At 35.8% G+C, this 27,928-nt stretch overlaps 1 protein-coding gene across 4 annotated transcripts in view; it reads left to right on the plus strand.

Moving 5' to 3' along the window:
- The first annotated feature begins 6,164 nt into the window (after positions 1–6,164).
- LOC127867407 (lipopolysaccharide-induced tumor necrosis factor-alpha factor homolog) overlaps positions 6,165–27,928 on the plus strand; it is a 191,717-nt gene continuing 169,953 nt past the window's right edge. For 2 of the 4 annotated variants that reach the window (XM_052408530.1, XM_052408529.1), the window contains exons 1-3: positions 8,796–8,879; positions 15,862–15,912; positions 18,843–18,900. In XM_052408530.1, coding sequence (XP_052264490.1) covers positions 8,811–8,879; positions 15,862–15,912; positions 18,843–18,900 — 178 coding nt within the window. In that variant the 5' untranslated portion in view covers positions 8,796–8,810. Of the gene's footprint in view, positions 7,039–8,437; positions 8,880–10,998; positions 14,084–15,861; positions 15,913–18,842; positions 18,901–27,928 lie in introns of those variants that run through there. The other 2 variants (XM_052408527.1, XM_052408528.1) reach the window with 2 other exon arrangements.

Here is a 27,928-nt window from a genome sequence, read left to right on the forward strand (position 1 = left end):
CGCTAACATCCTAATATATTTACAGATATTCAAGGATGATATGTATCTTTATGCCTGAATCGCACCCTGGCCGCATACAATGAAATACATTGGTTTATAATAGTTTAATCACTTGCTGTCACAGGTGGTTAGTGTGTGGCTATGATATTAATTAGTGAAAACATCATTTTTAATGATAAATAATCAAATTATAACGAAAAATCAACTTTTCTGGAATAAATTCACTATCAAATATATATTTATATATATTACAAGGTATACAAAATCACCCGAAAACTTAGTTCATCGCTTTGAACAGCCATAACTTCATAAATTATGCAGCGATTTTCATGAACCTGGTCTTATTCAACGCCTTTCTGGAAATGTACATATCTCGTTATATTTCTGCAAATGCTGGGTCAAATTTTAAGAAATAACACGAAACACAACTCGCGTGACCTACTTGACAGCGATCAGACCGGATTCATGAATGAAATCTTCAGGTATAAAGACACACCTTAGTTTAAACCTATTTATTTTAGCTCGATTGCATCGAAAGTCTTATGCTTACATAAACGCTCTCGAGTCCGTTTCCTGGGCCTAGAACCAGTACTTGGTGTCTATGGGGGAGATCTAAAGAACGCTCCCTCGGTCGCTAGGCGGTCACCATATCCATTACACCACGGCGACCCTAACACCTTCGCATTGGACCAATGAAATCACTCGTATGTTTAAAATGTCGGTTAGTTGAAATGTATGTAAACAAAGGTTTCAAACGGTTCTGGACAGTTAGTTTTGATGAATAATGTAACGGCAAGCACGGTAAGAATGTTTTTTCGTACGTTTTATTGAATTATGGTATCGAGGGCCGTGAACTTTGCAAGGAAAATGCCCTTTAATCCGTGAAGATTTCAGTCTTAGATCGGGTCTGATAGATGTCAAGTAGGTCACGCGAGTTGTGTATCGTGTTATGTCTTAAAATTTGACCCAGCATTTGTAACAATCTTGCAATATATATACATTTCCAGAAAGGAAATTCATTTCTGCGTTGAATAAGAACAAGCTCGTGAAAATCGTTGCACAATTGATGAAGTTATGGCTGTTCAACTAGTTCAACCCCGTTTTCGGGTCATTTTGAGTTGAATACCTTGTTATATATATATATATATATATATATATATATATATATATATATATATATATATATATATATATATATATATATATATTTGATAGTGAATTTTTTTTTCAGAAAATTTTATTTTTCGTTATAATTTTATTATTTATCATACAACATGATGTTTTCACTATTTTATATCATAGCAACACGCTAACCACCTGTGCTTGATGTTTTATAATTAAAGACATAACAGAGACAATTAGTGTCACTATGAGTGAATCGTTCGTTGGTGTTATATAATTTCAAATTTACAAGAGACTATAAGAACCATATGATACTAGATCATGTAAAGAAATCTACGTGTTCTGATTATGCTGCGTAAATGCATACGGTAAGGTGCTCAACTACGTACGTAACAGCGCTAAAATGCGAAATTTTTTTTTATTGACGCTTTAGTTCGTACTTTGAATACTCACGTTCGCAATCTCACGTTTTAGGTGCGAACGTAAAGCAGCTGAAACGCGCTCAGATTCAAACGTACCATCACTGAAGTCAATATGTAAAGACGTTCACTTGTGTCTATTAAAACGGTCAAGTGTGCATGTTAATTAAGACGCTCAAGTGTGCACGCAACGACCTTCGAATCGCAGATATAAAGACGCTTGTCGACACGCTACTTGGACGTCTTTTCGTCTTCATTTGAGCGTTTGTTCATCTTCACTTGAGCGTCTTTTCGTCCTCACGTAAGCGTCTTTTCGTCTTCACTTGAGCGCCTTTTCGTCTTCACATTAGCGTATTACCATACTCACTGGAGTGTCTTATCGTCCTCACGTAAGCGTCTTTACGTCCATACTCTGTGATTTTTACGTCCGCACTTAAGCGTCTCAACGTGCGAATTCGAAAATCGTTACGTCCATGAGCGTCACTACGTCCTTATTTGGGAGTCTTAATGACCGCAATCAAGTATTACATCAGATACCTATACAAACAAATGTTTGTAGACCTATAGGTCCCTGTCTTACATTAATGTTACACTTTCAGACCAGCAAGCTGTTCAAGCATAACGCCACCTAAGTTCGCATTGGCGTAATGGATACCATGGTGTCCGCCTAGCGATCGGGAGGTCAAGGGTTCGATCCCCGCTCGGGGAGCGTTCTCCAAAGACACCAAGTACTGGTAATAGGCCAAGGAAACGGACTCGAGAGCGTTTCTATAAGCCTGAAGCTTTCGATGCAATAGGTCTAAAATAAATAGGTTTAAACTAAAGGCACCTATGGCCTCTGCGTGTGTTTAATTATTATATGAAACCGTTAAGGGATTCTATCATATACATACATATGACCCGTTAAATATATCTGGTATCTGCAGATCACTTCTAATAAGTTAATTGAATATCCATCGATGCAAGACGAAGTTTATTCTTTCGACGGTTTAAAATTTGTCTCCCTTTCACGAGATAACGAGAAGAGACCACGGTCTCAGCCTCAGGCCATTTTGTTGAGAAAAAAGTACGTCGCCTACGCTCCATTTCACTGCGCATGCGCAAGTTGGGCGGAAATAAAATCGACGAAAACAAGTTAACAGATCATCTGTGATTTGGGGAATTTTAACAGGTACAATTTATTATTTATTCTTTTATAAGTTTAAAGATCATAACAAGTATGATTCTTAATAAAATCAAAGTCCGCACAGGCTAATCAGGGACGACACTTTCCGCTTTTAAGACATTTTTCGTTTAAAAGAAAGTCTCTTCTTAGCAAAAATACAATTATGTCGGAAAGTCTCGTCCCTGAATAGCCTGTGCGGACTGCACAGGCTAATCTGGGACGACACTTTACGCACATGCATTATGCCCAGTTTTCTCAGAACACCACACATATTTTAAACGCATTCTCGATAGATTTAGCGACGACATATGAACGTGGTGTGTTTTTTACAGTAAATTATTTGTTTAAAGCATCAACAAATGCAAAACGTATTTAGGATTGTTTGTTTGTCATGCATTATTGTAAACTTCGATAGGAATAAAATAGAGCTAGTGTGGTTTAAAATAAATTTCGATAAATTGATGGGATAGCAGAATGTGGATGTGGATTTCGTTTGACTCTCTGGATTTTAATGACAAGTCGGACGTGGAAATTGATTTAACAGTAAAATATTTGTTAAAGCATCGAACGAGACCAACACGCATTTCGGATCGTGTGTTTGTCATGCATACTAGTAAACTTCCGTATGAATAAAATTAACTTCCTTCTACATGATCGCGGTTTTGTAAACATTTGGTTAGAATTCGATACAAACGTTATGAAATGAAACGTCAAGAGTAGTAATACTGGAGGATATCATAACATTAAGACACAATTGATGTACCAAAATCGCATACCTTTTTCTCAGGGCTTGTTCATCTCAAATTACCATGTGCAGTATGGGCACAACCATATCTCATCTTGGTTTGTCATTTTGTATCCAACACATCTTTTGTGAAACCATCTATTCAATTTGCATCTTTTATTGTCACATTCCACCATACCACCAACTATATCAGGCAACTTACACGTGCAAAAAATCTTAATAGAACAACTTTTTGCTACTTTACACGGCATTTTTGGCATTTTTCCTATTTTTGGAAATGTTGTAAAATGGTTTTTAGTAATACATTCTAATAAATGTGCTCTCATATTTGGTATATCATATCTGATAATTGAAAAATCTACATCATAATTGTTGTGTAACACCTCAGAAAGATTTGCAATTGCAAAAACACCACAATCTGAGAAATTAGTTTGACGTTGTACGTCGGGCATTTGTACTTGTACACTGTGCTCTCCATTTTCATAGATTTGAGCAATTTGAATTGAAATACTACTGTTTAGAGTTCTTGGAGATTTTAAACTGTCCACCACAATGACATGTCCATACTCCTGTGATTGGTATAATAATACCCAGTGATTACTGCCGTTATAATGTATTTGTGCGGAAGGGGGATTTTGTTTCCTTAAACGTTTATTTATATCCCAGGTATCTAAATCATCATTGAACTCAGGAGCAATGGTGTGTTCTGCATCCCACTGTCAAGCACAAATTGTTCTTTTAGTATTTGCTGAGATTTGTTAATTATTGGGTCGTACAGCAACCCAGATGGATTTTAAACTAGCTCTAAATCTATTGTAGATAAATTTGCAATTTCTACACTGTCGTCTTTTGCATCATTTAAGTCCATTTAATTTAAACACGTCTGTTCACTGGTTAATTAATCATCACTGCTTATATTTATATTATTTTCTTCTTCGAGAACGTCTTCCGCAATTGAACTTAAATTATTGTCAAACTTTATTTGTTTACAAGAAGTGCGGATCGATATTGCGAGTTCAAATAGTATAAGAAGATACGGTAAAAGGTAAGTTTGTTTACCGAACATGATGTGGAATTCGGGATGTTCAATGACACGAACCCACGGCACCTTGCTGACTAACTCGCGTAACAGTTTGTTGACAACGCCAGCATCGTAGTTCCAGTGGTCTAGGAAGTCTTGTCGGTAACCGTTTCCATTGAAGCGATTCCGTGCCCTAGGGAGTAGTTCGGATAGAAGAATAGTCGCGCTTGGTGTAGCGTTGTGTACCCCTTCACTGAGTGCCACGATGTCATCGAAAACTCGAACCGGAGTCTTTGTGCCGATGTCGTTTGCACCGACAACGAACACAGCAACCTGTAATTATGGTTTAATGTACAATGAACAGGATTTGATGTGAATAAAAGATAATATATCCCTTTTCCGTTTATACAAGAGAAATTGAGAAAAATAAGTCCTTATCGCGCATACATACGACGCTTTAGTTTTACCATAAATTGGTGAGGTTATGAGTTGTGTATTAGGCGGCAGCGAATCTACTGTGAATCTCATTTCTGGAGAAGATCCTATAAGCAGCTAGGCCAATGATGACTAATTCACAATGAATTTACTGATAAGGATCTTGTGTATTCATTTTAGATGCAATGTATTCATGGCTCAAATCTCATTATTACGGGTATGACAAACCGTACTTTGTAATACTAAACAATGCTAATGAATCGAAAAACAGAAACACTTGTGAAATGGCGAGTTGATACGGAATAACTGTATGTAAGTCAATATAAGTATTTACAAATATGTGAAATGGCGAGTTGATACGGAATAACTGTATATAAGTCAATATAAGTATTTACAAATATACACAATCGATCTTTCAAAAAATAACATGTTATGGAAATTCCGTAGTATTGTTCTGATATTCTAGATGTGTTTAGAAGATATTTGCCAAACATTTACAAGGGTATTTTAATGATATAATAGAATAACACTATCACAGTTTGTAATAATATGGTATTTAATTCACACCTCTCGCTTATGCAGTATTCAGTCAACGTGCTATGGCACGCGCATTTTCTATTATTTCGCCCATTGTCAATTAAAGGGAGATTTTCATTTTTTAACTGTCCCGTGCCTATATATTTTAAATGATACTAAATGTGCTAAGTTTTTAAGCTGTGTTGGACAGACAAAGATGGCTGTTACCCGAACACAGCACTTTTTACCGAATTAAAAAGTCACTTAAAGTTGATATTTGACGACATTTACCTATGAAATGTAATATTTCTAATGTCCCAGGCATGGGTGATAAAGTGTAAGGGACACAAAATATAATTAACTGGTGATTAAGAAAGGGTTTTTATTTTTTTACTCAACCAGAAAAAATAATAAAACATTGTTATATATATAACATTTTATGCCAACATAATTTTTTTATGTCATTGACCTCCCCACTCTCTATTTTATATTAGCCGGGAATGTTCTGAAGGGAAATTGCATTTAACCATAAAGTTTATAAAAACATGGTATTGCCAGATTGTTTACATTAACACACTCTGTTGAAAGAGCATTAATTTTACCATGCTATTGTTTATACTGCAGCAAATTGAGTTCATGAATAGATGTTTGACATTTAAATAGCTGTTAAAATAAGCTTTGATAGACTAGCAGTTTTGGAACTTTCGAGAAGCCAGTCTTTGCATAATTCTGGACGTGAGTAGTTTCACGTCAATTTTCACTGATTAAAAATTTGTAATTTAAGGCATTATATGTCAAATAAAAGGTTATAATTTTACGTATTATTGATAACTCTGGTATAAGGAATACTTTGCATATCAACTTTTGGGGCGGCGACCCCGTTTTCTACAGAAAATTTGAGTGAAAAGGTGGGATCAGTCACGATGGCGTGGTATACACAAACAAAGGAATTTGGGAACAAAGAACATTCACTTCCGGTAAAGATGGCTGTGGTCAAGGGCCTCAAAGTGCAACTTTTTGGTCCTTCTTTTGTCAAAAGGCTAAAGGACTACATTCAAAATGACAGCTCGCAGCGTCACGATTTAAACTTGCAAGGGAATGCTCTTGTTCAATATTCCGGATTCCCGGGCGCTACAGTAAAGGAATTGAGGAGACATCTGGAAGTTGTTAGTGATTTCAGCCCAGACATTCTTGTGCTGATCATTTGGACAATCGACTTCTCCAATTCGGATGTTACTCCGGAAAGTGTTGCTCGGGATATTGAGAATTTAATAGACACTCTTTTGTTTGTGATTGGAGTGGGAAAAGTCATAGTGTTACAAGTTTTACACAGACAGGTTCCGTTATCTCATACAAGATATCCAGTCGACGTGGATTGGTTCAATGCACGTGTTGACGATCTGAATTCCCATCTGATAGAGATGCTCAATCGCACTGGTCATGGTCGTTCATACCTATGGCGTATGAAGGGCTTTTGGTCTCCTGCTTCCAAACAACAAAATTTTGCAGACGATGGTTGTCACCTGTCCAGTGCCGGTCAGCTCCGCCTCATTACAAATGTCAGAGCTGCTGTGGTCGCCGCCCTGAAGGGTTCTATTTGCCATTCATAAGATACGTATGATACTATCTTTCCTTTTCTCAGATATAGATAATTTCAAAAGAAAATTATCTATTCATTATATATAATTATATTTATATTATGTATATTATATATATATCTATATACAAATACATAGCGCATGTGGCTATATTACAATGTTCTTAATTACATTTGAAGTGTTCTTGCTTTTTTAATTTTATGCAACAATTGCTGTAACGTTTGTGTCCTTATTTATTAGTGAATCTCATTTATTAAAGAGTTCACACTCTAATTAATACCAACAATGTCAGTACGGTGTGATTTGGTCTTCATTTCACACTAATTCTGTACATATTTTATTTTCACAATCCATCTAGGCGTACTTTCATAGCTAACGCCTAACTTTATATCATAGATTACGTTGATCAGCTTTGCTGACTATGATTGTGTGATTTAGTTTACACATCACACGAAAATTACAAATACATGGTCTAGTGTTATATTCCATGTAGGCGTGCTTCTTTTCATAGCTCACGCTTAACATTCTTTAAAAGATTAGCTTGCCCAGCTTTGCTGGCTATGATTGTGTGATTTACATCACAAGGAAATTATAATTACATGGTTTAGTCTTATATTCCATGAAAGCGTGCTTAGCTTCATAGCTCACGCTTACTTTTGTATCATAGATTAGCTTACCCAGCTTTGCTGGCTATGATTGTGTGATTTAATTTTTTACATCACACGGAAATTATAATTACATGGTTTAGTCTTATATTCCATGAAAGCGTGCTTAGCTTCATAGCTCACGCTTACTTTTGTATCATAGATCAGCTTGACCAGCTTTGCTGGCTATGATTGTGTGATTTAGTTTACACATCACACGCAAATTACGAACACATGTTTAGTGTTATTCTCCACGTATGCGTGCTTAGTTTCATAACTCACGCTTTACTATCATGTTTTAGCTTTGCTGGCCATGTTTATGAGTGTTATTTTATACATCACACAGAATGTGGAGATACATGGTTTATTTTATATGCCTACATGCAATTTATGTTACGCAGAGCGTTTATGGTTTAGTTTTACATACCATGAAGGTGTGAAATTCACATATGTTGTTTACACGACAATTCGCTTACTTTAATTTATTGTTTGACATGATAATTAGCGTCAGATTAATTATTTTAAAGTTTACGCCTTTGTTGTAATCATACGGCTAGTTTGCGGATTCCGCAACACACAATATCAAGGTCAAAAATAGTCTTGTGAATTAACACTTATGAAGGTGGAGTTACTTTTAGTCTACCAAATTTAGAGCTATAGATTCATACATATGGTTAAATACATAAAGTTTCAATTTAACTTTATGTTTTTCTTACAAACAAGACTATAATGCATTCAAGGGATTATGCCCTCGAAATAGTTCAATCCCTTACAGTTAATCATGCATTCATTTCAGATCATGAAACGTACCAGCCGTCCTAAGAAGGGTACGCATTCGGCGTGTACCTGTTGTTCCGGACAAAAACAAGCACACAAGCGCAAAAACAATGATGCCCCAACCTCAACAAAAGGCAAAGGCCCGAAAAAACAAAAGACTCACAACATTCTGCCCCTGGAGGCCAATCTAGATGACGATGTGAATGACAACTTCAGCAGTTATGAAGAAACATCGGTTCGTTTGCCAGCTGCTCCAAGTACAGCAACAACCCTTGGTGTACAAACATCCTCATCTGCGAGTCCTCACATGCCAGGAGTTCCCCCGCATCTACCAGTAGAATCAGACTCTTCTTCAGACTCCGATTCGGATGAAGACGATCACTATCTGTTCCCAAGCTTACAACAGGCCGTGTCTCAACACACAAATTCCTTGGCAGGTAATGGCATTCAGTTCGCAGAACCCATTGGCACTCCAATCATTAATCAAATTAAAAGTAAGACGCGCAAACTTATTTGGAAGAATAAGTTTGTGGATATGGCGTTTCTGCTGCCGTCATCGCAAAATCCGTCCACTCCGCAATTTACACTCCAACTGGACGACCAACACAATTTTACCATTAACCCAACTTCACGTAGCAAAAAAATCAATACCATTGAAGCATGGACCACAGCATTCATTAGATTCATGGCCGTTTACCTACACAAATACCCCTGAGGCCCAACAGCTCCTGAAATATATGGAGATTGTACGCGACATTGCCAGGCGCCGCCCCGGGATGGCCTTTCTCTATCACGACACGCAGTTTCGCTTGCTGCGCGAGTCAGTTCTTATGCCCTGGGACCGTATTCATACGGAATATTGGTTAATGGCCTGCATGTCTTTCCAACAACCCCAGCAGCCCTTTCGGCCCAAGCAACCACCAAACAGGTCATACAGTACTGGACCCCCCTCCAACGGTTTCTCGAAAAAACCTGTTGGCATTTCAATAAGCGAATCTGACAAAGAACAGGCAGCCAAAGCCCAGTCTCAATCAAACATCGACCCTGCTAGGTCAACAAAGTAACAATCTTGTAGTTACCCCAATTAAAGTCTCTGCACTAACACCATTTCTTCAGGACTATCCATTAGCACAATATCTGATTCTAGGTTTTACACATGGTTTTAAATTGGGTTACACAGGTCAACACAAGGCTTCCACATCCGCAAATCTGAAGTCTTGTGATGAAAACCCTGACATAGTGCAAAGTAAACTCCAGGCAGAACTAAATTCAGGTCGTGTAAAAGGCCCCTTTACGTCCCCTCCTTTCGAAAACTTCCGGGTAAGTCCCATTGGCCTTGTTCCCAAGAAAACACCGGGACAATTTAGGTTGATTCATCATCTAAGTAACCCACGCGGAAATTCCGTGAACGATTTTATAGATCCTAACTTATCTAGTGTTAACTACAGTTCCTTTGATGATGCAGTCAACAAACTACTGGAACTGGGTACAGGAACCTTATTCTGTAAAACGGACATAGATTCTGCTTTTCGTTTAATTCCTATTCATGCAAACGATCATCACTTATTAGGGTTCAAATTTAGGGGTCAGTATTATTTTGATACGTGTCTTCCAATGGGAGCGTCTTCATCATGTGCAATTTTTGAACGTTTTAGTTGTAGCCTTCAACACATTTCGGACAATATCTTAAAAATTAAACACATGGTACACATTCTCGATGATTTTCTCATATTAGGCCCTGCAAACTCAAACAGCTGTCAAAATGATCTTAACAAATTCCTTAATTTCTGTTCAAAAATAGGCGTTCCGATTAAAGAGGAAAAAACAGAGAATGCTCGAACTGTTATCATTTTTATGGGTCTTGAACTAGATCCTAATATGATGGAAGCCCGCTTGCCTCAAGACAAATTGGAAAAATTGAGGATGCAACTTGCCTCAGTAGCAAAGCATCGCAAGGTCACCCTTAAAGAATTACAATCCCTTCTAGGTTTGTTAAATTTCTGCTGCCAGGTAGTAACACCTGGTCGGTGTTTTTTGCGTCGCCTTATAGATCTTACTAAAAAAGTAACACACCCACACCATAGAATAACACTAAATAAGGAAAGTCGGAAAGATATCCGTGCTTGGCAATTGTTTGTTGATCATTTCAATGGTAAACAACTTCTTCTACACAAACGTTGGCTCACCTCAGATACATTACACTTACACACAGACGCCTTAGGTTCTCTAGGTTTCGCTGCAATTTTTCAGTCCCATTGGTGTTATGGTACATGGCCTACATTGTGGTCTCCCTACGACATAACATTCAAAGCGTTTTTACCCATCACTCTTTAATTAGAAATTTGGGGTTTTAAGATGAGAAATCAATGTATAGTACTTCATACAGATAATGGAGCAGTTGTACACATTATCAATAAACAGACATGTAAAGTACCTAACATCATGGCCCTAGTTCGCCGTCTTGTGTTAGCCGGCATGAAGTATAATATATTGCTGAGGGCTGAACACATCCCGGGTAAATACAATATATTACCAGATCTGCTTTCTCGTTTACAGATCAAGAAATTTCAAGCTCTGGCGCCTTACATGGAACCAAATCCAACATCTGTTCCACAGGACCTTCTCATGCTTCATTAAATAGGGCAGCTTTCTATATTTTAGATTCTGCCCTCGCTCCATCAACCACAAACTAGCTATCAAAATGCAATCAAACATTACAGGAATTTTCATGATACCTATTACTCTAATTCTCCATTGTTCCCTGTGTCTACTGAGCAGCTTGCTCAGTTCATCGTTGTTTGCCACGAACGTAATCTTAGGGCATCAACAATAACTTCATACACCTCAGCACTTAACTACATTCACAAGCTCCACGGCTGGGCTTCTCCTTCAGAGTCTTTCATTTTAAAGAAGATGTTACATGGGCTCAGACGCCATAAACAACTGGACAAACGCCGTCCATTTACAATTCACAATGTAGGAAATATCATTCAATCACTTAAAAACACTTTCACAGACAAATACTCTTACATTCTCATGCGAGCTATGTTCTTAGTAGCCTTTTTCGGACTATTACGGGTCGGCGAATTGGCACATTCACCGAAAGGTTTTCAAAACACCATTAAACGGGAAGACATTAACTTGAAATATAAACAGTCACAAGTTGTTTCGATCTCCATTACATTACGCAATTATAAACATTCGCATGGCCAAGTCTCTATTATTCCCCTTGCACGCCGAACAAACAACAGGTTATGTCCAGTTCACGCGTTGATGAGATATTTACGCATATCACCACCCAGTAATGGCCAGCTATTTAGAGACAATAACAATCAACCAGTTTCTACCAGGTATTTCAGATCGGTCTTACGTTTGTGTGTTCTAGCAAACAACATGGATCCAAAGTTCTTTACAGCCCATTCATTTCGCATTGGTGGTGCTACTCATGCTCACAATTCCAATATGTCCGTATCACAAATACAGAAGCTAGGTAGCTGGAAGACCAACGCATACCTAAAATATATCCGTCCCTCGGCTCTCCCTATATAAATCAAGATAAAGTCGCAACAATACTCTGCTTACATATTTGAATCTTTAATCTTAATTTTTCAGAGGATCTGACGGTCATAGGCAGCAGATCATTTTTTTCATAATTTTGACCACATGAAAATCCCTTGATGTTTTTTAAGATCTGTTGGTTTTAGGCAGCAGATCTTTTTAAACAATATCATAAGAGAACTGAATGCCATTGCCAACCTTCTCAGTGCTGTCGGTCAACGCCGCAGCCATGATATTGACTTTCAATGATTGTCACATTATAACGTACAGCACATAGCTGATGGTTTAAGGTCACAGTTGAAACATTTGCTTTAGCTGATGGTTTTAGGCCACAGTTTTGAAATTTGACCTGGTTGATGGTTTAAGGCCACAGTAACTGCTGTGTAATTTGTTTTGGCTGATGGTTTAAGGCCACAGTCACAAAATTTGTCTTAAATGATGTCAGTTTGAAGCCGCAATTGTACAAACTCTAGTATTATATCACAGTAAAGAAGTGCGGGTACCAGTGACAGTCAATGTAAATATGATTATTTGTTATAAATGTGCTTGCATAATACGAACAATTGAGAGCAGAATGGTCCGCAGTTGTCGTTATCATGTGTCTTTGTTATAAAGCTGTATATTATTTTTCTGTCAGTATTTTTTTGTAATTCGTATATTTCGTCTCCAAAGTTGTTAGCAATAACCACTTATGTATCATATGTGGTCTTTGTCATGGATGGGCAAGTCCTTTATCTATATTTATGATCATTTACATTGCCTTCTGTCTACTAGTATTGACCATTTATTCTGTATAGGTTGTACATGTATAGATTAAGATAATTAATGCCCTTTACATGTATCATCCACGTGTTTGATGATATGCTGAAATCCACTTTTAAGTATTGTGTTTATACGTGTATATGATAAAAGGCTGCAGAGTCTTTTTTATATGTAGGTCAATGCAAATATGATGATCCATTTCTAATTGTCTGGGTTCATATTATCTCTGTCCACGGTCGAGCTCGTTCCAGTCTTAAGTCTCTCTGGGCGGCGGTTCCCTTTTGGCGGTTTTTTGCCTCCCAGTTATTTACATTAGGGAAAACATTTAAAATATGTTTGCTTTGATTATGTATTACGTAATCATGTATTTGTCAGTTTATGGCATTTATAACAAATGCCCAGTTTTCATTCAAACATAGTTTTCTGTTTTCCCTTTTTCCTATAATCGCATTAGGGAAAACATTTATAATATGTTTGCTTTGATTATGTATTACGTAATCATGTATTTGTCAGTTTATGGCATTTATAATAAATGCCCAGTTTTCATTCAAACATAGTTTTCTGTTTTCCCTTTTTCCCATAATCGAGTTCGACCTAGACTGTTATCTCTCCCCCGACCTTGGGCAAAACTTAAAAAGCGCTTTACTTTTGCCGAATTCTACATTAAATAAAGAAATATCGTATTTTTTTGCTAAGTGCACGTGCTTGACATATTTTTGTACCACAATCGGAATTTGACGATCCACAATCCACATTTTTTTAGCGTTGTATTGTAATATATACAATTATGATAAGAAACAGTAGCAGACAACAGGCATCAGGTTGATAAGAAGAACTGATGTATTTATTGAACGTGAATAGCATCATCGACTAAACATGTTTTGAAATTATAAATACTGTTATAACATTATTCCTCTATCAATGATACTTAATTACTCTGTTTAAAATAAAAAAAATAAAAAATTGTTGGCAGAAATAAACTGTTTTTTTGTGTTTGTAATATTTCACGCTCTAATTGGCGGTATTAAGTAAATAGCTATGTATAGAAATCGTGAACAATAAATAGTGAACATTTTTTATCGATAATCTACCCATTTATACAACATGATCATATCATATTATATATAGGTACTTTGCTAGGTACTTACCGAAAAGAAAGGCGCAACTTCAAAAACGTCCTTCTCGTACATAAACTGGAGCGTTTTATATCCAGAATACGAGAACACTGATTAAGAACCCTTACACAAATAATCAGACGAGTACTTTGTCTGGCTATGTCCCACTACTAAAGCCATTGTTAGTTAATTAAATCACACACAACAATTCGAGCACAAGGTCAATTAACACACTTTACATCAACATCGATTCATAAAATGTTTGAGTTTGAGTTATATATATATATATATATATATATATATATATATATATATATATATATATATATATATATATATATATATATATATATATAATGTATATATAGTCGTGATCAAAGCTATATAGTCGTGATCAAAGATAGACTTGTATTGCAGTTATGATTGTTTCATTCTCACCCTACTGCACTAGGCACTAATGTTTTTTTAGAAATCAAGTTATAAAAGTTGTGGTCATAAAATTGTGTTATGTATAGTGTATGTTTTACAGAAAAATCAACGCATATACTTTATTTTAACTAACACAGAAGCAAATAAACGCCTAAGCCTAAATTTGTTGGTTCTAAATAAAGCTCTGTCTTATTAAAGAAAGTCAAAATGTATGACATAAAATGACATAGGAATTAGATTAAAAGCTTATGCAAAATGGCAGTGGGGTGTGTATACACACAGAAAACTAGATTTGTAAGGATATTATGAACTAAAAAAGAGAACAGTATTAATTAAGATTCACATAAAATTTCTTTTAATAAGAAACATTCCTTATCGAATACTCTTAAAAGACAACAGTTCATTACCTTTGAGAGTTTTATTCATGCAATTAATTGGATAAGTAAAAAGAGAGTTTATAAAAATTCAACATAACAAAAGTTTTGGTGTTCTTTTCAGCAACACTGATATCAGATTAAAGGGGCCTTTTCACAGATTTTGGCATGTTTTGAAAATTGTCATTAAATGCTTTATATTGATAAATGTTAACATTGTGTCTAAAAATCTCCAGTAAAAAAACAAGAATACAATTAAAGAATTTGAAAAAAGTCACCCTCAACGGGGCTCGAACCACTGACCCCTTGAGCCGAAGGGCTTTAATTCTATAAAAATATTGGTAATGTGCCAACATGAACTCCAGCTGTGAACTTGTCTGGTAATCAAGAAATATACATTAAATAATTATTTAATTTGAGTTATGGAGGTTTCGGTAAATAACAAGTTCGGTAAATTGTATTTATGTAGTAAATGCCTCGGAGGTTTCGGTAAATTCAATTTACTACATAAATACAAATTTAATTGGTATAAATAGGGTTTATCACGCCTTTATTCGATAAGCATGTACACCAATTAAGTTGTTTGGCACTAATTGAATTATCTGATTAAAATGTACAGAGTTGATGTAGTCATACTAAATACCATTAAGGACCACTAAGGATCACTTAGTACCGCGCATTGGGTCATTGTCGACCTGAAATGGTTTGAAGTCACCCTGGGGTGACTAGAAGCCGATTCATGTCACTCTGGGGTGACTTCAAGCCGATTCTAGTCACCCGGTCGGCTTGAAGTCACCCCAGGGTGACATGAATCGACTTGAAGTCACCCTAGGGTGACAAGAACCGGCTTCTAGTCACCCCCGGGGGACTTCAAGCCATTTCAGGTCGACAATGAGCCTAAGTACCACTAAGTATTGCTAAGTACCACTCAGGACATTTATGTAATTTGTAGTGCCTATCAAGGGGCTAATTAGGATATATATTTGTGTTTCTCTTGGTCACTTATGTCAAATATTGGTAATTGAAAAATAAAATTAGTTGGGAAAAAAATTGTTTTATTATGAAAAAAATGTTTTATTATGAAAAACTGTTGTATTATTAAGTCTAAAATGTTTGTTTTTCCTATTGTATAATTGAAATGTGATACTTTGAAGAAATGAGAGAATTACCTTCATTTTCAGGTTGTGAAAAAGATCACACATTTGAAGTGTCCTAATTTATATGATCTGAAGGTAAAGAACACAAATTGTATTAATTTTTGTTTACTATTTATTAAAAGAAGTTGACAATTTATAGTGATATTAAACCAGAAACACTGTTTGATAATAGATGTGATTATTTTTATTAATTTTACTTAAAGTAATATAATTTTTATGTTAAATTATGCAATAACAGATTTATGATTTCAAAATGACAGGTTATTAGTTAAGAAATGAGCAATAATGAATGGCTACAAAACTATGTAGTGGACACTTGATAAAAACAAACCCATTACCATCAGCAGGTCTTTGAACCAATGCATTAAGAAAATCTCATAAGGTATAGAGATTTAGTCTGACTAAAAATTGCTTTGGGTGGCCCAAAAGGTGATAGAGTGACCTTTTTATTGAAAAATCCTCATTTGGTAAACGTTATACGTATAGTTAGAGACTTAATTGTGCTGTTGCCCTTGAAGAACATTATACAGTGCTCACACTGGCCTTCAGAAAATAATAGCCACTATTTTTTCCAAAAAAAAAATTAGCCAAAACAGATGCTGACTTTTCCGCAAAATGTTAAATGTATATCTATTGGATTTAAGTTATAATATATACTGGTACTTAAAAACAAGCATAATATCAGTGTTATTTTCTTATAAAATATTATCATGGCTTTACAATAAAGAATACAATCAAGGTTGTTGGTGTGACTTAACAAACCAGACATCAGCTACAGTTACATAATGATAGTACATATTTACTTTAAAACAAGCATAATATCACTTTAAAACAAGAATTATGTCAGTGTCATTTTCTTTGAAAATATTATCATTACACTATAACCAAGCATCCATTCATGTATATTCCATGTAATACTCTATGATACTGTATGAACTCTTTCATAGTGAATAGAAACAGGAAAACATTGACATATTAAAGAAGGACTGACTCTGACTGTCCGACATATTTCACAGGGATTTGTCCCTTTGTCCCCCGTTTAGTACTACATGTAACTTTCACATGCTATCAATAATGCTTATAAACGATAATTGAATAGTATTACATTTCCACAGTATGAATGGACCCTTTTACAAAGTCATTGTTACTAAGGGTTTACCTGTCACAATTAAATTGTTAAATTGAATTTTACTTTATATCATGTTAATGGTGTTTTTTTGAAGATTGTCTTTTAGTTATTGTTATGGTACTTCATTCCTTTCCTATAATTAAACATCTGGATTATCAAAAAAAAAATACTTGCTATTGTTAAGCTTAATCCTGTTATAATATTATTGGTTTTCTGTCACAAAGATTTTCTAAATGGCTTGTATCGATGTGCATAGTAATGACAGTGATGCAATAAATCCTGGGTAACGCCTATCCATTGTATAAGGCAATTCAGGTTTCCACCTGTACTGCATTCTTTCTTTGTAAATAATTGGTGTTTCTCTATTTGGTGTTGCAGGTAAGATACAACTTTAGCTTCATCAAATTTGTTTAAATTCGTGTCACCTAAATACATTACTGTTTGTTTTCATGCAATACATTATTCTTTATTAATGTATGTGATTTTAAATGATCAGTCAGTGTACTAGTAATGTGAATTATTGCTTACACTAAAATCAAGTGGTTCTAGCTAGTCATTTTGTTATCATTCATTATGTTTTTCGGTACTATATTAAGCTGTAATTGTGTATGATTTATTGAGAATGGTTGTGTATTGTGTTTGTATTATTGTTTGACTACATTCCGTCTTTGAAAATAATTGGTGTTTGTCTATATGGCTTGGCAGTCAGACTTCGTCTTCAACCTTTCACGAAACAACAAAGTATAATAAGTTGTTACGTAATTTAGGATTTCTAATCAAACAGCATAATAAAAAGAACACTTACTGACTAAGCAAAACCCATTACAAAAGCTTGGTAAAAAGGCAAGGTGGGGGGGGGGGGGGGTCGGGTGTAACATTTTATGCTAGGTGCATTTAAGTAGAAGGAGGAGTTGCAGCCGGACGCAAAGGGCCAAGCTCAATTCCCATTTGGTGAAAAAAACTCTTGTCCATGGTTATTTTTATGCTCCCGGTAGGGTGGCATATAGCAGTTGAACTGTCCGTCAGTATGTCAGTCAGTCTGTCCGTCCGTTCGAAAACTTTAATGGTCATAACTTTTTCAATATTTAACAAAGCAACTTGATATTTGGCATGCATGTGCATCTCATAGAGCTGCACATTTTAAGTGGTAAAAGGTAAAGGTCAAGGTATTCCTTCAAGGTCAAATGTCTAATATATGGCGTCTGTCCGAAAACTTTAACATTGGCCATAACTTTTTCACTATTGAAGATATAATCTTGATATTTGGCATGCATGTGTATCTCCTGGAGCTGAACATTTTGAGTGGTGAAAGGTGAAGGTCAAGGTCATCTTTCAAGGTCAAATGTCAAATATTCCGTCCGTCTGAAAACTTTAACATTTTGCCATTACTTTTTAAATATTGAAGATAGCAACTTTATATTTGTCATGCATGTGCATCTCCTGGAGCTGAACATTTTGAGTGGTGGAAGGTGAAAATCAAGGTCATCTTTCAAGGTCAAATGTCAAATATTCCCTCCGTCCGAAAACTTTTACATTGGCCATAACTTTTTAAATATTGAGAATAGCAACTTGATATTTGGCATGCATGTGTATCTCATAGAGCTGCACATTTTGAGTGGTGAAAGGTCAAGGTCATCCTTCAAGGTCAAGGTCAAAGGTCAAATTTTGCAATATTGAAGATAGCAACTAGATATTTAAAATGCATGCATATCTCATGGAGCTGCTCATTTTTGAGTGGTGAAAGGTCAAGGTCATCCTTCAAGGTCAAAGGTCAAATTATGGCTTCAAAGCGGCACAAAAGGGGGCATTGTGTTTCTGACAAACACATCTCTTGTTTTATAAGCATTACAATGATTAAATGTTACATGTATTTCAGTACAAGATGTCAGCCCCACCACCATATCCCGGTAACGAGAAGGAAATGCCTCCTCCAAGTATGTTTATAATAATGGAGCTTTGATCTGGGAAATCTGGGCTCAATGCATGTGCGTGTTGTCCCAGATAAGCCTATGTAGTCTGGACAAGTTAATCAGGGGCATCATTGTCCGCTTTTATTGAATTTTACGTTTAAAGGAAGTCTACGAAGCAAAAATCCACTTAAGTAAAAGAAAAAAATCCACTTAAGCAGAAAGTATTATCCCAGATAAGCCTGTGCAGACTTCACAGGCAAATCTGGGATGACACTTCATGCACATGCATTAATCCTCATTTTACCAGAGTGAGGTTAAAATACTTAAAGATGCTCTATATATACATGTAAGAGCGGTTCCATGATAAAAACCTGTCTTTATACTGACATGTGTATAAAAGGTGTATTGATACATTTAATCTTTGTATCGTTCTTCTCACTCAGAAAGGTGTATGTTAATATTATAGTGCTTCATTTTATGACAACTAATGCAAATAAATCAATAACATAATGATGTTGTTTACATTGAAATTTCCTGAAATGACTTCTTATGTTGCTAATGCATGCAGGTTTGTCATGGACAGACTTGTTACTATAGAAGACAAGCTGACAGTGGGAAGAAGACATCAAACATAACATGATTTTGCTTACATATTTTGTATGCTTTTTATGCCCCGGATCGAATGATCGGGGGCATATTGTTTTGGGCCTGTCTGTCATTCTGTCCCAAAACTTTAACCTTAGTTAAAGTTTTGCAATATCTTTTGCATTATTGAAGATAGCAACTTGATATTTGGCATGCATGTGTATCTGATGAAGCTGCACATTTTGAGTGGTGAAAGGTCAATGTCAGGGACATTCTTCAAGGTAAAAAATACAATCCAAGGGAAGTAATAAGCTTTAAAAGGGAGACATTTTCTAAACCTGCCAAATGATATATTGAAATATTATTTCAAAGCGGCGCAATAGGGTGCATTGTGTTTCTGACAAACAAATCTGTTGTTTTTTATGCCTTTGTATCGATAGATCGGGGGCATATTGTTTTTGTCCTGTCTGTCTGTCTGTCATTCTGTCCAAAACTTTAACCTTGGTTAAAGTTTGATAACTTTTAAAAAATTGAACATACCGACTTGATATTTACCATGCATGTGTATATTATGGACCTGCTCATTTTGAGTGGTGAAAAGTTGAGGTCAATGTCATCCTTCAAGGTCAAAGGTCAAATATCATTGTATTTTTCTTTCCTAAAACTTTAACCTTCTTTAAAGTTTTATCATAACTTTTTTAATATTGAACACAGCAACTTCAATTTTGGCATGCATGTGTATCTCGTGGAGCTGCACATTTTGAATGGTAAAAGGTCAAGGTCAAGGTCACCCTTCAAGGTCAAATGTCAAAAATAAAAAAATGAAAATGATTCATTTCTCCAATCAATCTCTTACTACTCGTGAAGCTGCACATTTCGAGTGGTGAAAGGTCAAGGTCAACCTTCAAGGTCAAAGGTCAAAAAATGAAAAACATAAATTTTCATAACTTTTTTAATATTGAACACAGCAACTTCATATTTGGCATGCATGTGTATCTCGTGGAGCTGAACATTATAAGTGGTGAAAGGTCAAGGTTATCCTTCAAGGTCAAAGGTAAAAAAATAGCGACGCATTGTGTTTCTGACAAACACATCTCTTGTTACATAGAACTTTGCTTGTCATTTTGTTTATACATTTGTTTTATTCTACCTACATGTAAACTAAGATTTATAAACAATTTATCCATAAAAAATGCATGTGTCTTCAATCATTGTTCTGTAAAATGTGTTTATGCATGCACATGCAAAGTTTGTTTGTTGCTGAAAAGTGTTTAGTTAAATAGTAAATATACCTGTTTTTCTGTTCAAAGTACATGTTAATGGCCCAGTTCTTTACATTGTTATCTTTATTCTGTATTGCACTTATTTTTAAGCTATTGGTAATTTTGTCACATTCATTATTTCATTTTTTTTATTTTTTTTTTATTTTTGAAAGATCGTCTAATAAATGACCACACCCCACATTATACCCCCTCTCAACCCCCCCCCCAAATTTTTTATTTGTTTTCCTTATTTTATTTTTTAAAGATCGTCTAAAAAGTTATTGAATATGAACAATTTCCCCATGATTGCTTACGTTGTACTGTCAAGCACTCGAATAGTCGAGCGCATGCACTGTCCTCTGACAGCTCTTGTTTCATCCAATCTTGATGAAACTTAGTCAGAAGGATTAGTTTAGTTTCATCCTATTTATTCTAGCTCAATTGCATTGAAAGTACTTATTAATTATTTTAAAAGCTCTCAAGTCCTTTTCCTGGGCCTAGAACCAGTACTTGGTGTCTTTAGTGGAAAACTAAAGCATGCTCCCACAGTGGGGATTGCACTCTTGACCTCCTGTTCACTAGGCGGACATCATATCCATTATATCACGGCGACCCCAGAATGGTTATCTTGACAAAGTTAAGTCAGAGTTCGAATCTCTGTCAATTGTGACCAAAACTGAGCATTTAAGGTCAAAGGTTAGAAAAACTTTGTTACAGCTGCAGAGTCTTCATTTATGACACAATCTTGATGAAACTTTACCAAAATGTGTATTTTGAAAATATCAAGACTAAGTTTGAATCTGAGTCAGAAGTGTTCAAAAATAAGTCACCAGATCAAATATTAGAAAAATCTTGTACCCACTGTAGAGGCCACATTTTTGACTAAGACTTAATGAAACTTGGTCAAAATATTTATCTTGAGTGTATCTGAACTGAAGTTAAATCTGGGTCACATGCGTCAAAAAACAAGGTCACCTGTTTATATGTTAGAAAAACCTTGCCAAACTTGTACATGTCTTATTTATGACCATTTTAGACATTGTTCAGAATGTTCATCTTAACAATATATAAGCATAGTTTTGATATGGGTAACATAGGTCCCAAAGCAACATGGAATCTAAGGAAAACCTTGGTACAACTTTAGATACCACATGTACGACTCAATCTTGATGATACTTGGTCAGAATAATTGTCTTGACTATATCAACTAGGAATTCAAGTCTAGACTATGTGTGGCTACAAACTAGGTCACATTGATAAATCGTGGATAAGCCTTGTAACTACTCTAAGGAGCCATATCCATTACTTAATCTTAATGAAACTTGGACAGAATGTTTGCTTGACACTGTTTAGGCCGAATCTAAAATTGGGTCACATGCATAAAAAAAGATCAACAGGCCATATGATAGAAAAATCTTGTTACAATTCGTACGACTTATACTAGAGGCCTTATATATGACATAACGTTGATGAAACTTGATAATAATGTTTACCTTAACAAAAGGTTGACTGAATTTGATTCTAAGTACTGTAATATTAATGCAAAAACCAGGTCACGTGTTCTAGCATAAGAAAAACCTTACTAACCACTAAAGAGGCCACACTGTGCCACAATCTTGATGAAACTTGTTCAGAATCAGAGTGTTAAACTTGTCAATATCAAGGGCCAGTTTGAAATGTGGATCACACGTGTCCATTAACTAGATCACGGAGTCAAATCTTAAAAAACCTTGTTAACACTCTAGAAGACACATACTCAATTTTGATGAAAGGTTATCTTGACAATATCAAAGCCACGATTGAATCTGGATCACATGGGGTAAACAAACTAGGTAATCAGGTCAAGGCTTCGACTATTGGTGTATCTTGAACTCAGTTGAGGAATACAGTTGATAAAGTTCGCCAATATGTACTCAAATAAGACCATAGTCTTTAACATAAAAAATTGTATTCTCAGATTAGCCTGTTCAGCCTGCAGTGGCTAATCAACGATAATTTTTTCCGTTATAACTGTGTGTTTGTTTTGTTAAGAAGAGACGTACGTCAAACAAAAATTGCAATGTAAGCAAAAGTGTAAACCCTGATTTGCCTGTGTGCAGGTTAATTCTGGAACAACTATTAACGCTCATTTAACCCTTTTCCACTTAGAAACGTATTTTGATGCATTTTAAGTCCCTTATAAATGTAAATTTAATTAAAGACCTTCTATATTCAAGTTTTAAAGGCTTCATTTCTAACCCTAATAGTTACTGATGAGCAGCAAACATCATAAAACCTTAACAGACTGCGAGTTACTTTCAGGCTGTTCTGGTTTTATGCTGTTTTCACATAGCCATTTTCCCTTTGCTATCAGAGTGGGAAAGGGTAAAGAGCGAGTTATTTGATCAGTCCTTACCATTGGTCACTATAAGTGTTTGATTTATGAAACAAACAAAAAATCTTTACAAAAACTTTCTTGTTTATAAGGCTATGCACCCCAGTATGGAGGTAAGGGTCACTGTTGTTTTCTTGGCATGCGTTGTTAGGTTGGAGTTATTGTTAATTATTACCTATGAAACAATGTCAGATTACCTTATAATTACACCCGCATGCATGAAGTTTTCATGTCAGAAACAAACATGTTAATTGTATTCCAGTGCTTCTCTTAAAGAAAAATATTAAAACTGCTACGAAGCGTATCGTGTTTAAGCACTACCATTTTGCGTTTTGCAGAAAAAAAAATCTGAAATGTTTACACTGTATTTTAAAATCTCAATCAATCTCCATCCATGTTTGTAACATATAAACACTGTTTACAAAATATTTGACAGATGAGTCACTTAAAGATTGTTATATCCCTAGTGATTTTTAGCAAGGTCTATGATTATCTTCTTCAACATTTCCTATAAATAGTTAAAATTGTCCCAACATTCGTGTGATATCAGGTTTTAACTGCACTTAAAGTGAAGACAACATATAAACCGGGCCATTTTAATCCATTTATGCCTAGCGTCTAGAAAAAAGACCTTGGCAAACAGCGTAGACCCAGATGAGACACCGCATGATGCGGCGTCTCATTTAGGTCTACGCTGTTTGCTTAAAGGAATTTCTGTAAGAAATATTCTAAATATAGAAATATATATACTAAACATCCCTAATTTTGGAAATAAATTGATCCAATTAAGAAGGATGGGAGAGTCCACTAGGCATAAATGGGTTAACTTTGCTTCTGAGTGAGAAAGCGTTAACCCTTTTTCCACAGAGCACAGCTTATTTATACATGTTCTCATGTTCATTTCAGACCCTGCATACCCCCAACAGCCCCCAGGTAATGGAATTTTATGAAACTATTAATTATGTGTAAATGAGTATATTTAAATTACCACAAATATCGTATTAAAGGCATTATGGGTTTGCTTCAACTAACCTAGTCATGAGCCATTTATGATATATGGCTTGTATTTTATATATGTATTGTGTATTGCTGCTTTATAATAGTAATGTTGTCATATTACTGCCGTTAAAGACTAACATTCCATCATGAAAAATGTCTGTTTTATATTGCCACAAATGAAATGAAATACAATCTTCCTTCATGTAATGCTTTTTGACAAGGAATGTTAACAGCTTTGCAAGATTTGCTTGAGGGTTATACTTGTTTGTGTATTCATGTTATGAATGTATGTCATAATTGCCCATTTTCACTAACTGCTTTTGTGGAAAAATGGTCTTCACTTGTTATTTACTTAATTGTATCTATATATGGACCGTGCTCTTTGAAAAGGGGGTTTAACGCATGTACGTAGAGTGTCGTCCCAGATTAACCTGTGGAGTCAGCACAGGCTAATCAGGGAGAACACTTTCTGCTTTTATTGTATTTTCCATTTAAAGATAGTCTCTTGTTAGCAAGTCTTAGAAGTTCTTAGTGGACTGCACAGGCTAATCTGGGAGAACAATATATGCACATGTATTAAACCCCTTTTTCATTGAGCACAGCCCATATATACTGATAATGTTTTGTCTATAACATGCCCATATATTGATTGATTGTTATAAGGTTTGGTGCATAACAGGACCTGCACAATACAGTCAACCCGGTGAGTGAGATGCTTGCGATAGTTTTGGTTGGTTTTCGTTATAAATGCAGTTAAAACTGCACATGTTTTAGTTTAAGTTACTTAGAAATAAAACTTCCAGAAACATACAGTGACAAATATGAAATTATTTAGTATTTTGACGATACTGTTGTTTTTACTAACATCTACCTGATATGTTATAACATTGTTGCTTGCTTTTATTGTTTTTCCCTTTTTTATGCCCTCCTTCGAAGATGAGGGGGTATTTTTTTGCTGTATGTCGGTTGGTCTGTCGGTAGACAAGTTCGTTTTCGATCAATAACTCGTAAATGCATTGACCCATTGGGTTGATACTTATCATGTGCATTGGTCTTGGACAGTAGATGACCCCTATCGAAATTGGGGTCACTAGGTCAAAGGTCAAGGTCACTGTCACAATAAGTGTGAAAAGCATTTCTGACCAATAACTCATCAACTAATTGACACCAATTGGCTTGATACTTAGCCCGTGTGTTGGCCTTGGACAGTAGTTGACCCCTATGGAAAATGGTTTCACTAGGTCATAGGTCAAGGTCACTGTCACAATAAATGTGAAAAGCGTTTCTGATCAATAGTTCATGAACGAATTGACCGATTACCTTGATACTTCACATGTGCATTGGCCTTGGGCAGTAGATGCCCCCTATTGAAATTGGGGTCACTAGGTCAAAGGTCAAGGTCACTTTCACAATAAGTGTAAGAATAGTTTCTGATCAATAACTTGTCAACAAATTGACTGATTGGCTTGATACTTCCCATGTGCATGTGACTTTGACAGTAGATGACCCCCATTGAAATTGGGGTCACTAGGTCAAAGCCCTGTTTGGGGTGCATATGTCTCCAACTGCCGAACTCTTAATGTGTAAGGTTTTATATTGGTTGAACAACAACAAAAAGCAGCTAATTAGACAGCATAGTTGTTTTTTTTTATTAAGTGAAGTGAAGGTTTGGGGGAAAAACAATTATGCTTATGCTGGCAATAATCAACACATTATGATTCACATTGAATTGATTATTGTAGGAACTCGCTATTTATATTCAGTAAACATTGTGTTATCTATCTCCACCAGGGGAGAATTAGCTGTCCAAGTATGTTTCTATTTATTATGCCCCCTTCGAAGAAGAGGGGGCATATTGTTTTGCTCATGTCGGTCAGTATGTCCGTATGTCTGTATGTCCGTATGTCCGTCCACCAGATGGTTTCCGGATGATAACTCAAGAACGCTTAGGCAAAGGATCATGCAACTTCATAGGTACATTGATCATGACTCGCAGATGACCCCTATTGATTTTGAGGTCACTAGGTGAAAGGTCAAGGTCACGGTGACCCGAAGTAGTAAAATGGTTCCCGGGTGATAACTCAAGAACGCTTATGTCTAGAATAATGAAACTTCATAGGTACATTGATCATGACTCACAGATGACCCCTTTCGATTTTCAGATCACTAGGTCAAAGGTCAAGGCCACGGTGACCCGAAATAGTGAAATGGTTTCCGGATGATAACTCAAGAACGCTTATGCCTAGGATCATGAAACTTCATAGGTACATTGATCATGACTCGCAGATGACCTCTATTGATTTTCAGGTCACTAAGTCAAAGGTCAAGGTCACGGTGACCCGAAATAGCAAAATGGTTTCCGGATGATCACTCAAGAACGCTTTTGCCTAGGATCATGAAACTTCATAGGTTCAATGATCATGACTTGCAGATGACCCCTAATGATTTTCAGGTCACTAGGTCAAAGGTCAAGGTTACGGTGACTCTACTTAGAAAAATGGTTTCCGGATGATAACTCAAGAACGCTTATGCCTAGGATCATGAAACTTCATAAGTACATTGATCATGACTCGCAGATGACCCCTATTGACTTTCAGGTCACTAGGTCAAAGGTCAAGGTCACAGTGACTTGACACAGTAAAATAGTTTCCGGATGATAACACAAGAAAGCTTACGCCTAGGATCATGAAACTTCATAGGTACATTGATCATGACTCGCAGATGAACCCTATTAATTTTTAGGTCAAAGGTCAAGGTCACAGTGCCAAAAAACGTATTCACACAATGGCTGCCACTTCAACTGACAGCCCATATGGGGGCATGCATGTTTTACAAACAGCCCTTGTTTAGATGAGCTGTTATTTTGCTAACATGTACTTATAAAATGACTGAAAAACTGATGATCATTTTATGTTATACTGTCTTATGCATCTATTGACTTTCTCTATGGCAAAGCTAAAAATGATTCCATCTTGATGGTTTAATTATCTGCATTTTTAGCTCACCTGAGCACAATGTGCTCATGGTGAGCTTTTGTGATCGCTTTTTGTCCGTCGTGCGTCGTCAACATTTTGCCTTGTGAACACTCAAGAGGCCACATTTATTGTTTGATCTTCATGAAATTTGGTCAGAACATAGTTAAAAAATTTCCCATCATTTTGTTGATATCAGGTTTTAACTACACGTATAGTATTAAGACAACATAAAAACATAATTTAATGTAAAATGTAAAAGGTGTAAACATGTTAAAATTTGCTGCTGATATATATCCTCAGTACACCACGTTTTCAACCTTTGATGGGTGCATGCATGACTGTCTTTATAGAATATGTTTACAGATAAACAGTAACTAAATGTCTGTTTCAATTTGGTTTTCAAATAAACATGGGTTCAAAAAGTGTATAGAACAGTTAAAAGGGCTTGTTAGGACTATAATGTGTGTAAGATAGATTTGAAATATCTAGCCAAGAATGGTAATCCTATGAAAACAGCATGTTGCCCGTAGCAAAGTTATACATGTCCCTAGCATAACAATAAACATGGGTAGACATATGTTTGCAAGTTTATGGATCCGCAGTATTCGGGTAAATGATTGTGCAGGGGTCCCGTCTGTAAAAATGGGGTCCAAAGTATTTTGTGTTTGTTTTTACTTCAAATTTGTTTTGTTATATGTTCCCATGGAATGTGTGGGGCAAATTGATGCTTAAAACACAGACATGCACATAATTGTTGTCATGTTGTTTTGTTTCAACAATTGTTTAGAGAGGTAAAGATAATTTGGTTTCATTGCTTGCTCTGAAACAGTCAGTGAGATCAATCATACAGTACATTG

This window comes from Dreissena polymorpha, chromosome 2 (assembly GCF_020536995.1).
Source record: "Dreissena polymorpha isolate Duluth1 chromosome 2, UMN_Dpol_1.0, whole genome shotgun sequence".
NCBI lineage: Eukaryota > Metazoa > Mollusca > Bivalvia > Myida > Dreissenidae > Dreissena > Dreissena polymorpha.